This window comes from Myotis brandtii, unplaced genomic scaffold, assembly GCF_000412655.1.
Source record: "Myotis brandtii unplaced genomic scaffold, ASM41265v1 scaffold635, whole genome shotgun sequence".
Lineage (NCBI taxonomy): Eukaryota > Metazoa > Chordata > Mammalia > Chiroptera > Vespertilionidae > Myotis > Myotis brandtii.
This window is the reverse complement of record NW_005370432.1, coordinates 29,709-43,128: the sequence shown is the minus strand read 5'-3', so window position 1 is coordinate 43,128 and position 13,420 is coordinate 29,709. Positions and strand designations below refer to the sequence as shown.

The 13,420-nt window shown below is 40.0% G+C and overlaps 1 protein-coding gene across 3 annotated transcripts in view; it reads left to right on the top strand.

The window, feature by feature from the left end:
* The window catches only part of YIPF6 (Yip1 domain family, member 6), a 42,641-nt gene that overhangs the window by 15,701 nt on the left and 13,520 nt on the right, over positions 1 to 13,420 (top strand). For all 3 annotated transcript variants that reach the window (XM_005880378.2, XM_014528473.1, XM_014528472.1), the window contains 2 exons: positions 9,374 to 9,502; positions 10,485 to 10,563. In XM_005880378.2, the coding sequence (XP_005880440.1) occupies positions 9,374 to 9,502; positions 10,485 to 10,563 (208 nt within the window). The remainder of the gene's footprint in view (positions 1 to 9,373; positions 9,503 to 10,484; positions 10,564 to 13,420) is intronic.

Genomic DNA, 13,420 nt, shown 5'->3' with positions numbered 1-13,420 from the left:
TTTTGGTCTCTATGTCGTTTATTTCTGCTCTGATCTTTATTATCTCCTTCCTTCTGCTCTGGGATTTTCTTGTTGCTCTCTTTCTAATTCTTTAAGTTGTAGAGTTAGATGATTTACTACCATTTTTTCTTGTTTTTTTAGTACCATTTTTTCTTGTTTGTTGAGGGACTGTGGGACTGCAACCGAGGTAGCAGGTCCCTTGTGGGGGTGGCTGTAGAGTCCTGGATGTTATCTGAGAGCACCCTGGGTGGAGGTGTGACTGGGCTCCCAGTTACAGCAGCTCTCCCCTTCAAAAAGGCGAGGCCTCTGACAAAGAGCCAGCCGCTCCAGGACTGTTTGCAATAGTAGCAGAGGCTTTCTAGTTAGGCAAGCCTGGTTAGCCTGCTCCCAAAGGTCCTGCAGGATCTAACTGTACCTCAGTCACACACACACACACACACACACATACACCCCAACGACCACACACTCCTCTTTTGCTCCCTCACCCATTCACGCTCTCTTCCTCACTGCCACCTTCTTCCTGCCTCTGTAGTTAGGTCTGGAGTGTAATTATCCCATTTGTGGATGGAGTCTCCTCTCCAGGTGTTGGTTATGTGGCTTGCTCTCTCGCACAGCGGTTCTCAACCTGTGGGTCGCGACCCCTTTGTTGGTCGAACGACCCTTTCACAGGGGTCTCCTAAGACCATCCTGTATATCAGATATTTACATTACGATTCATAACAGTAGCAACATTACAGTTATGAAGTAGCAACGAAATAATTTTATGGTTGGAGGTCACCACATAATGAGGAACTGTATTAAAGGGTCGTGGCATTAGGAAGGTTGAGAACCACACTGCTCTAGGGCATCTTTTAGGATTGCTATTGACTTGGAGTTGGTTATGCCTTGTAAACAGATTCATTCTCAAGAACTTTGCAATGTTAATATTGGAGCAATTACCCAGGTTCATTTCAACCAGCTCTCTTGGGATTCCTCCCCCACCCCCATGCATCCTCTCCAAAACTGCTCATTAGGCCTGATGTGGTCCCAGGACACCTTTTTCTTTATGAGCTTGGGAGCCAACAGGCAGCTCCTCATCCTCATCAGGGCATAAACAGCCTTCGCTTCTGTTTCCATTTTGCAAGGACTGGTTATCCAGGCACCAATTGCCCCACTTCCTATCTTTAGTACATTTTTAAAAATTGATTAAAAAATAGAATAAAATAAAAAATTAGAATGATAGAAAAATAATGTGAAAAGAAATATAAAATAAACAAATGATAAAAGGAAAATAAAAAAAGAGATAACAAAATAATAATAAAATATAATAAAAATAAAAAAAGTGAAGTGTCATTCCTTTGGCTGGTTTAAGATCCAACTCTTCTGTACGGTCTGTGGTTTCTCAGTTTCCTGTTGCTGGGACTGAAGGCCTCTCTTTAGGCCAGTCCCTGTGGACTCTCAGGGACTATTCAGATTTTTTTCTTTATCCTTTGTACCACTCAGGGCATAGTCCGGGTGTGGCTGTATTGATTGCCTGGAAACTGCAGGAAGGGGCTATCTCTTCAGGAGAAAATAGTTACCTAGGTCCCGCATGTCAGGTATGACTCAGCACCAGACTTGAGGCCACCTCTCCCGGGCCTTCTCACCCCAGCCTCTCCCCAGACTCCACAAGTCCGCACCTCCTCCTTCACTTCAACCATGGGTGAATGTATCCGAAAGGTCCTATGTTTCAGCGAAGAAAAGCAAAGACCACAAAGAGGGGAAAGAGCTGCGCTTCTGCGAGCCTCTCTCCTCCCGGCACCGTGTGGTCTGGGCAGCCGTCCTGAATGCCCCCTCTGGGATCAGTCTGTTGTGACTGTGGACCCAGATCTAGAATCCTCTTCCACCCGTAGTCCTGCGGACCTCCTTTCCACTGTCAGACACTGTGCCTGATCCAAGGGATGTGGCCTCAGAGCAGTGCGGTTTCCCTCTGACCATCTGGGCTTGGAGGTCTCGCAGTTCTCCCCAGCCCAGATCCCTGATTTTACCATTCTCCAGGTGTCCTCTGCCCTTCCTGGCTGCAAATTGTCTCACCAGCTGTGACTACTTCACCAATTTGGGGTGGATGTTATTCTATTTAGTTGCTCGTTCTATCTGCTCTGGGACAAGCCTCGGCACATGTCCATCTATTGCACCGCCATTTTGTCTCCCCCTGGACAAACTTTTTAGGCACCTGCGGCCAGGGAGGCTGGAGTCTCAGTGTTTTGGGGTTTGCAGCTGAGGCAGCTGGTCCCTGGGCGTTGTGGTTTTAGGGTCCTGGGAGGTATCTGAGATCTCCCTGGTTGAAGATAAGGCTGGGTTTACAATCACAGCAGCTCTCCTCTTCAAGATGGCGTGTTCTCTGCGGCAGGGCCAGCTGCTCTGGGAGAGATTTCAGCAGTAGTAAAGGCTAGCCAGCCAGGGGAGCAGTTCCACCAGTCCCCAACAGTCCTGTGGAAAATAATTGTCCCTCACTCACAAATACAGACACTCCCCGCACTTCCACACACACTCCTTTCGCTCTCACTCACATACTATCTTGCAGCGTGCTGTCCCATCGGCCACCATCTCGGATTCCCCTCATGATCATTTCTGAATGTTTTAAAACAAATCCCAGACTTATCACTTCACCAGGAAATACTTTAATATGTTTCTCTAACAGGTAGGGACTCTTCTTCTTCTTTCTTCTTTCTTCTTTCTTCTTTCGCCTTTCTTCTTCTTTCTTCTTCTTCTCTTCTTTCTTTTCTTCTTTCTTCTTCTTCTTCTTTCTTTCTCCTTCTCCTTCTCCTTCTCCTTCTCCTTCTCCTTCTCCTTCTCCTTCTCCTTCTCCTTCTCCTTCTCCTTCTCCTTCTCCTTCTCCTTCTCCTTCTCCTTCTCCTTCTCCTTCTCCTTCTCCTTCTCCTTCTCCTTCTCCTTCTCCTTCTCCTTCTCCTCCTTCTCCTTCTCCTCCGTCTCCTTCTCCTTCTTCTCCTTCTCCTTTCCTTCCTCCTCCTCCTTCCTCCTCCTTCCTCTTCCGTTTTCATTCTTATCACACATAACAAAACTAAGAATTCCTTGCCCTGGCTGGTTTGACTCAGTGATTGGAGCATTGGCCCTCATACTTAAGGGCGGCAGGTTCAAATCTGGTCAAGCGCAGGTACTTGGGTTGCAGGCTTGATCCCCAGCCCTGGTTGGGGTGTGTGCGGGAGACAGTCAATCTATGTATCTCTATCACGTCAATGTTTCTCTCTCTCTGTCTCTCCCCCTGCCTTTCATTCTCTCTAAAAAAAATCAATAGGAAAAATATCCTCAGGTGAGGATTAGCAACAACAAAAACAAAAACCCCATTGCTTTGCACAGTGGCAGTATCGTAGCCAATGAGGTTTATCCGAGGCGCGATTATTGCTAATAGAAACAAACAAACAAAAACCCAGCTATTATTATTCCTTATTGTCATCTAATCTATGTTCATCTCTCAATTTTTTAAAAAAACAAATGTGCTTTTACAGTGTGTCCAAATCAGGATTCAAACAAGGTCAACAAATTGCATTTGGTTAGTGTCTCTTAAGTCTCTTTTAATATGTGTGTTCTTCTCTTTTAAATAATTTATTTGTTTAAATTCAGTCATTTGTCTTGTTGAATTCTCTACTTTCTGTATATGGCCCATTGTATCCTTGTGATATGTGTAGTGTAGTCCTCTATCCACATATGTCCTGTAAACTCTTAAGATCTAGAGGCTTTATTATTTTAGGTTCATTCTGGTTGGGGGAGTGGGGCAAGAATAAAAAAGAACTTAGATGATACCTTAAATTAGGATTGTTTGTTTTTAAACTTTTTATTAAGAAAAATTTCAGACATATACAAAAGTAGAATGGTAAAATGGACCCTCATGTACATACCTTCAATAATTATCAATTTATGGCAATCTTCTTTCTTCTATATCCTATTCACCTCCCTTCTATACTATGTTTTAAATTGATTTTTTCAGAAGAAGTGAGGGGAGGGGGAAAGAGAAACGTAGATGTGAGAGAAAAAACATCAACCGGTTGCCTTCTGTATGCACCCTGACCGGGGATCAAAGCCACAAACTAGGTATGTGCCTTGACTGAGAATTGAACCCGCCACCTTTTGGTGTACGGGACAATGCTCTAACCAATTGAGCTACACCGGCCAGGGAGCCTTCTGTACTATTTTGAAGCAAATCTTGGGCATTGTTACATTAGTAAATATTTAATACATATCTCTTAAAGATAATTCTGTTTTAAAGAACAAAACCACAATATCGTTTAGTATATCTAAAAAATTAACAATTCCCTTATATTAAATATCTTGTCACATTGCCAATTTGAACATTGTCAGTGTTCAAATTTCCAATTATCTCTAAATGTTATATTTTTATAATTTGAAATATGGCCCACCACCTATTTTTATAAATAAGATTTTATTGGAACACAGCCACACTGGTTTATGTATTGTCTTTGACTGCTTTCATGCTATAGCAGCAGAGTTGAGTAGTTGCAACAAAAATCATATGGCTTTCAAAGCTTAAAATATTTACTATTTGGTAATTGGGCCCTTTACAGAAAAAGTTTGGTGACTCCTACTTTAGGTAATCATTTTTTAGAATAATTAATAAGAAAAATATTTTTATATTTACCTTTATTTTCACCACTTCTGGAGAATCTTGATTTCCTTGTGTAAATCCAAGTTTCCTTCTGATAGCATATTCCTTCCTGAAGAACTTCCTTTAACATTTCTTGTAATGAATGTCTCAGCTCTTGATTGTATGAATAAAAGTCCTTATTTTGTCTTCATTTTTCATAGCTATTTTTGTTGGGTTTGGAATTCTGGGTTGACAGTTTTATTCTTTTAGCACTCTAAATGTGTCTCCATTGTCTTCTGGCTTGTGTAGTTTTGGATGAGATGTATGTTACTAATCTTTGCTCCTATGAGTGCAATGTCTTTCTTTTTCCCTTTCTCAAGATTTTCCTTTTTATCTTTGGTTTTCAGTAGTTTGTGCCTAGGTTGGTGGATTTTTTTCATTTTGTTTTGTCCATAAGCAGTTCTCTCTCTCTCTCTCTCTCTCTCTCTCTCTCTCTCTTTTTGCTTTTTATTGAATTTATTGGGATGACTGATTAACAAAATTATACAGGTTTCAAGTGCACAATTCTACAACACATTATCTGTATACTGTATTGTGTGATCACCACCCCAAGTCAAGTCTCTGTCCATCACCATTTATCCCCACTATACCCTCTCCCCCCTCCCCCCACAAGCAATCACCACACTGTTGTCTGTGTTCATGCATTTTTTTCTCTCTTTTTTCCCCCCAATCCTTCCACTTCTTCCACCCAGCCCCTTCAACCCCACTTCCCCCCAACAGCTGTCTAGGTATTTCTCTTGATTGGGGTTCTCTGGGCTTGGATCTGTCATTTGATGTCTTCTATTATTTTTAGCTGTTATCTTTTCAAATATTTCTTCAGACCCATTATCTCTCTCTTTTTTTGGGATTCCTGTTATATACATATTAGACCACTTAATATTGATCCACAGCTCTTGGATGCTCTATTCTATTTTTTTGTTTCTTTCTCCAGTTTTAAGATATAATTGACATATAACATTGTTTACATTTAAGATGTACAACATAATGATTTTACATATCTAAATTTATAAATCATATAAATATAATAATAAAAGCATAATATGCTAATTAGACCGGATGTCCTTCCGGACGACCTTCTGGATGAAGCCAGGGCTGAGAGGGAAGCCCGAGTCCCGGGTGCCTGCCGGCAGCTGGAGGGAAGTCCGGGTTCTGGGTGCCGGAGGGAAGCCAGTGCCGGCAGCCAGGGGAAGGAAGGCCTACTCTTGCATGAATTTTGTGCATCAAGCCTCTAGTATGTATATATTTATGTCCTATATATGTTTTCTTTTTAAACTCTTCTCTCTCTGTTTTAGTGTGGATAATTGCGGCTGTCCTATCACTGATTTCTTTCTTTGGCTCTGTTGAGTCTACTGATAAAGGCTATTAAAGGCATTCTTCATCTGTTACTGTGTTTATTTCTAGCATTACCCTTTGACCTTTACAGTTTCCATCTCTGCAGAAATTAATCATAGTTTGTACATACACCTTTTTACTAGTGCTTTTTAAAAATTTAATATGTTAATTTATTGATTTCTAGATAGAGAACAAGAGAGAGGGAGAGGAGATAAACATCAATGTGAGAGTGAAACATCGATTGGCTGCCTCCTGCATGCCCCCTATTGGGGATGAGCCCTTAACCCAGGCATATGCCCTACCAGGAATTGAACCAGCAAATTTTCAGTGCACAGGATGATGCCCAACCAACTGAGCCACATTGGCCAGAGCTTTACTACTGCTTTTAACATATTAATTACAGTTATTTAAAAATATTTTTTTCTGCTAATGACAACATTTGGATCATCTCAATCTGATTTTATTGATTGCTTTGTTTTGTCACAGTGGGTTTTGTGTGTGTGGATGGGAGTGTATGTTTGTGGGGATAATTTTTTATTGAATGCTGGGCATCATGTAAAGATCAGTAGAGACATCCTGGAAATGATACAAGTTTTCTGCTATATTGTTACTATGGGAGTTAAGTCAATCTAGTCAGGAGTTTTGCTGTTTCGTGCTTTGCTACAGATGAGCTACTACTCATGTCCAATCTCTTCTTGGAAGCACCTGTCTTTCCTTAGATTTCATTTGGTAGGCTATTTGGTAGCCCTATAACTTCAGCTCTTTGATGGGTTCAAGGAAAGTTAAAATTTTGTCATTTATCTACTTTTTTCTCATTGTTCTGGTGGGAGGGATGCTCTTTCCAGCTTTCTACATCCTAATCAGAAGTCAAATTACAGTGTTGTAAAGTCAGTTGAAATAATTGCTTTCTGTGTGGTTGTGTATTTTATTTGACATACAGTAGGTTCATTTGTTCAAATTTTCTTTCAGTTTTAAGGGATTGCTTTTAAATTTTAATTTTGTTTCATAATCATGTGAACTATTTGTATGATTTCAAGTCTCTCTATATAAAAGCCTAATATACAAATTGTCCCCTTGGGAGTTCGACCACTTGCTATGACATGTGCTGACCACCAGTGGGTGGCACGGAACAAAGGAAGGCCCTGGCCGGCAGCCAGCAGCTGTGGAAGGAAGGCCCCAGCCGGCAGCCAGCAGCCAGGGAAGGGAGGCCCCGGCCGGCAGCCAGAAGGCCCCGATCAGCCCTGATCACCTACCAGGCCTAGGGACCCTACCTGTGCATGAATTTCATGCACCAGGCCTCTAGTATATACAGAACAATATGTATTCAGAGAAGCTTTACTTCTCTCCCTGTCTCCTCAATCTTATTTTCTCCTTTTCTCAGTAGGCAGCCTCATTAAAACAAAAATCATAGTTTATTTCTTACATTACATATGATTATTTCTTACATTTAAAAGATAACATTCAGATATGTGTATTTGTTGTCCCCCTTTTCTTAGATAAATGGTAGCATATACAGTATACAAACTTTACTCCACATTGGTTTTTTTTATTTATTTAATACTTCACAATAGTTCTTTAGAGACATTCTCATTTTTTCTTATGGCTGCACAGCACTCCATTATATGGACATACCATACTTGATTCAACTAGTTCTCTGTGATGAGCATTTGGTTATTCTCAAGTTTTTTGCTTTTACAAATAGTGTTGTGATGAATAGCCTTGTGTATGTCTGTTTGTATTTTTTTGCCATTTTATCTTTAGACTCCTCTAAAAGTAGCATTGCTGAGTTAATAAGTGATTCATATACACTTGTGACATATTGCCAGATTTATTTTCAATAGAGCATAGTACCATTTTGCATCCCCACAGAAATGTGTGAGTGTTCTTTTCTCTGTAGAGTATGTTGTGAAACTTTAGAATTTTGCCAGTCTAACAGGTGGAGATTTAAATATATATATATTTTTTTATTCATTTCAGAGAGGGAGGGAGAGGGAGCGAGAGATAGAAACATCAATGATGAGAGAGAATCATTGATTGGTTGCCTCCTGCAAGCCCCCTACTGGAGATCGAGCCCGCAAACAGGCATGTGCCCTGACCTGGAATTGAACCTCCTGGTTCATAAATCGAGTCTCAACCACTAAGCCACACCAGCTGGGTGAAGTGGAGATTTTTATTTCAAGAAGTTTTAATTTGTATTTTTCTTGAGAGTATGATTGAGAAATTGCTTTTTATAAGTTCTTTGAACAACCTTATTTTTCTTAAAATTTCAGTACACTTGTATTTTATAAACATACAACTGTTGCCCAGAAAAATATTGTGTCCATTGGGCCAAAAACCATATAAGAAGGGACTGCTTCTGTTTTCTTAGTGATTTGAAGATTCCAGAGTTTCAGTCACAATAATCAAATTTGGCAGATGACCATAAGAGTTTAAAGGTTTGCAAATTTGCAGTTCACTTTGGAAATATTACTTGATCTGTGGTTGCCAGGTAACCTGGTAAAAAGAGTGTAGATCAAGGTGGATGCCGCTGTAAAAAAATAAGGATGTCTTACCCTTTGAGACAGCATGGAGGGACCTGGAGAGTATTATACTAAGGGAAATAAGCCAGTAAGAGAAAGACAAATATCATATGATCTCACTTATACGTGGACTCTAATGAACAAAATAAACTGATGAACAAAATAGATCCAGAGACATTGCAGCATGCAACAGACTGATGAATCTCAGAAGAAAGAGGAGACGGGAAGAGATTAACCAAAGAACTTATGTGTGTAACCCATGGACACAGACAATAGTGCGGTGAAGGCCTGGGGAGGGTGGGGGCGTGGAGTGGGTTAATGGGCAATAAAAAGAGGACATCTGTAATACTTTCAACAATAAAGATAAACTTAAAAAAACAACCCACATGATATCCCAGGAAAAAAAAAAGGGGGGGAGGTGTAGATCAGGATGTATTTTTCTATTTCCCTGTTCTTCCCAGTTACCCTTTGGCTTCACATGATGCTCCATTTTAGCCAGCAGAGGCCACTAAGGGGTAGAAGTGCAACAGAATTGTGGCTGTGCTAAAATATGATTGCCGAAAGGTCACCAATAGCCCTGTGGCCTTGCTAGCTTGTGTCATGTGAAGATTTCATGCTTGGGATAAACCAAATATTTGAGGGCAAGAAGTGTCTATTTCATTTGCATTATAATTTTTTCCATTATATGCCATCTCCTTTGAATTAAAAGGAATAAACATTTGAGATTTTAGGTAACTACATTGTTTGTCTGGTGAGCTTTTACTTTAAAAACTATATAAAACCCTACAAAAAGACATAGTTCCTACTCTCTAGGAAATGGTGATATCTTGGAGGAATGCCACAGTTAATGAGGGCTTTTAACGTTTTTTCTAACTCTTATCAGTTTGCAGGCCTTTCAGATATATCTATCTCACAAGACATCCCTGTGGAAGGAGAAATCACCATTCCTATGAGATCTCGCATTCGGGAATTCGACAGCTCCACATTAAATGAATCAGTTCAGAATACCATTGTAAGTTAGACTAGTTAAGAGAATTTCTGTTCAATGTCAGGGAACTAAATAATAACTCTTTGTAATATTTTTCTTTGGTTCATTTGATCTTCAGTATATTTTATTTATTGAAATTTAAGATTCTCTCCTCGAGAATTATTTGGTACAGGCTTTCTGGACAGTTTGGCTATAATGTATATTAAGAATCTTAAAATTTCCAAATATTTTTTATGCTGATCATTCTGCCTCTCCAGATATAGTATAAAGAAAACTTTTTAAATAGCAAACTATTTTTTTAAAATACTGAAAAATATTAATATGCAAAGATGTTCATTACAGCATTCTTTATAATAGGGGAAAGTTGAAGAATAGGTTAAGTTATGTTACACCTATGTGGTAGAATGCTAAACAACCATTAAAAATCATGTTTACACAGAATTATTAATGATATGAGGAAATTTCTAGGTGAAAATTTAGGATGGAGTTATCTCAACTATATTTTGAGAGGTTATATTACCATACCCTTTCTCAAATGTCTTGATTTTTAGTTAATCTGGCTTCTAGGATTTATTTGCCAGTTAAATTGGGAATGTTGAAAATTAATTTATTTTATATATTGTGGAGAATATGGTGGCTAGGGAGCAGGCTAATTGGCCCTTGGGATTTCATCATGTATAAACTGAAAGCCAGATGTTATGTTTTACAGAACAGATTTTAGTTTCTATAAGTAATGTATTAGGAGGGCTATATTTCTCTTTTACAGAGTTTTAAAAATCAAATCAGAACTGGTGGATATGGTAAAGAGTTAGATGTTAGCTTAAGGAGTTAATAGAAAAAACCTGCCTCTGGTTTGTATAGTGAAAGGGCTGAACTAGAATTTTAGCTCTAAAATTTAACAAAGGCCTCCCAGGAGATTGAAATAAAGGAGATTTTAGCAAATTAAGTTAGGGGGCTGCCTGGCAAACTTGATTCTCACAATATAACAGTTGTGTATGTCTTTCAGATGCGTGATCTAAAAGCTGTTGGGAAAAAATTCATGCATGTTTTGTACCCAAGGAAAAGTAATACTCTCTTGAGAGATTGTAAGTATGAGGTTTTTAAGGATTTGCTGCTTCTCATTATACCTTATCATAAGTACTTTATAAGGCACAGGCTCTGTGGTAGAAAAAACTGACATCATTTTGCAATATGAATAAGTATATAAATGAAATTTTTGGAAGAAGTTAAAAATTTAGAATGGAATTTCAGAGATTGCCCTCACCAATAAATATACACTATATCCTCACCTGCTATAATTGACACTGTAAAAAGTATTTCTGGAAGCTGTGAACACATAGGGACTTTGTTCAACCAAAGAGCTAACAATCCCCAAGGAAAAGGCAAAATGTTCAATTGTGAAATTAGAAAAATAGCTAATACCCATTAATGGTTAACAAATTAATAGTACCTTTATTGACATTTCTATTTTTAGAACTATCACTTAATCTGATGACTGCTTTCTTTGTTCAAGATTTCTATCAATATTTGCAATAAATTATGCTGTTATTTAGAATTCTTCAAATTGTTAGACCTTTTTCTGTTCTTATCAAGTATTCTTGGTTTTCTTAGTAACCTTTATCAGAAAACTTGAATTAGTTGTTTGAGAATAGTAACAATTATGTTGTACATGAATGTACCTTCTATTTTTGATAGCATTTCAGCTGTATTTTAGGGATGTCAAATGTGTGGCAATGTGCCATCACTCTGGGTGAACACTGGATGCAGTGTCAGAATTGTTTCCAGCATAGTGCACTGTGGGCTGGAGCTGACAGATGATTTGCTACCATTGGTTTATAGTGGAAAGAACATGGACAAATCTTGGTTTAAATAGTGGTCGCACCACTAGCTGTGTGATCTTGGAAAAGACAGTTAACTTTGCTGAGCTGAAGTTTCTTCCTCTGTTAAAGTGGAGATAATAGCATCTACCTGGCTGGTAAGTGTTAGAGATGATAGTGCATATCAACCTCCTTGCACAGCATCTGGCATTTAATAGGCACTCCATAAATGCCAGCTATTATTCTAGTGCCTTTCTGTTCCCTCAACACATTATCTTTTTTAATCCTTACAACAACCTTGTGAAGGAGGAGTTATTATTTGTGTTTTACAGATTAAGGAAATGAGTCTTAGAGAAGCTGAGTGCCTTGTCAAGATCACACAGGCAGGATTAGAATCCAATTTTCAAGTTCAGCACCCTTTCCAGTCTACCACTATGACCCCAGATGTGAAGATCCTTTGAAATGCTGCTTTGGTTCAGTTCAAAGCAAGGTTGCTTCTCACAATACAGAACCAGTGTGTTAGTTTGCTGATTAATTATGAATATTAGCTTATGTCATATGTTGAGGTCCATTCTTAAACCTTGTGGGGATAGACAGATAGGCTGGTACAAAGGGTGAGCAGTCATGGTCAGAATTTGCACTTCTGCGCTGTCCTGTTATAGCTGTTGGCAAAGTAACAAGGAAAAAATTCACAACTTAAAAAATAATCTAAAAAAACAACAACCAACCAACAACACAATAAGATACCACTTCACACCCCTTAGGATGGCTGTTATCATTCAAAGAAACAGAAAATAACAAGTGTTGTTGAGGATGTGGAGAAATTGAAACCCCTGTATGTTGCTGTTGCTGGTGGGAGTGTAAAATGGTGCAGCCACTATGGAAAACAGTATGGTGGTTCCTCAAAAAATTAACCATAGAATAATTCCAACAATTCCACTTCTGGTTGTACACTCAAAAGAATTGAAAGCAGGGATTTGAACAGATATTTGTACACCCATGTTCATAGCAGCTGTGTTCACAATAGCCAAAAGGTGGAAACATCTTAGATCAGCGGTCGCCAACCTTTCGGACCTCACGGACCACCAGTGGTCTGCGGACCACTGGTTGGCTACCGCTGTCTTAGACATTTGTCGATGGATGGAGAGACAAAATGTGGCATATACACCATAATATTTATCATAAATGGATAGAATGTTACCCTTAAAGAGGAGTGAAATTCTGACACATGCTACAACATGGATAAACCTTAAAGACATGATGCTATGTGAAATATGCCAGATAAAAAAGGACATATATTCTATGATTCCACTCATAAGAGGTACCTAGAGTAGTCAAATTGATAGAGACAGAAAGTAAAGTGATAGTTGCCAGGGGCTGAGGGGAGAGTGGGGAGTTGCTAGAGGCCGGGTGCACAAAATTGTGCATGGGTGGGGTTGGGTGGGGTGTCCCTCAGCCCAGCCTGCACCCTCTCCAATCTGGGGTCCCTGTGGGATCGGGCCTAAACCGGCAGTCGACATCCCTCTCACAATCCGGGACTGCTGGCTCCTAACCGCTTGCCTGCCTGCCTGCCTGATTGCCCCCTAACCACTCCCCTGCCAACCTGATTCATGCCTAACTGCTCCCCTGCCAGCCCGATTGCCCCCAACTGCCTTCCCCTGCCAGCCCAATGGCCCACAACTGCCCTCCCCTGCCGCAACCCGCCTCCGCGTGAGGCGGCGGAGACGCCGGGACTGGTCTCCTCTGTGCTGTGCGGAACCATGGGACCCCCAGGCCTCACTGTGCGGAGTGGCCACTGGGCCCCGCCTCCGCTGTGCATGTGGCCATCTTGTGGCGGCCATCTTGTGGCAACATCACGTGCGAGGGCGCGAGGACCACCTAGGCTTTTATTAGTATAGATAGGTTGGAGTTTCAGTTTGGGGAGATGAAAAATTTCTGGAGATAGATGGTGGTGATTGTTGCATAACAATGAATGTATTCAATGCCTGTACACTTAAAAGTGACTAAAATGGTGAATTTTGTGATATATACACTAAGTGGCCAGATTATTATGACCACCTGACGTTTGTAGGCAAATTAGCTATAATTTCCCGCTGAAGTTGCTAGAGGGCCAGATCATTATAAA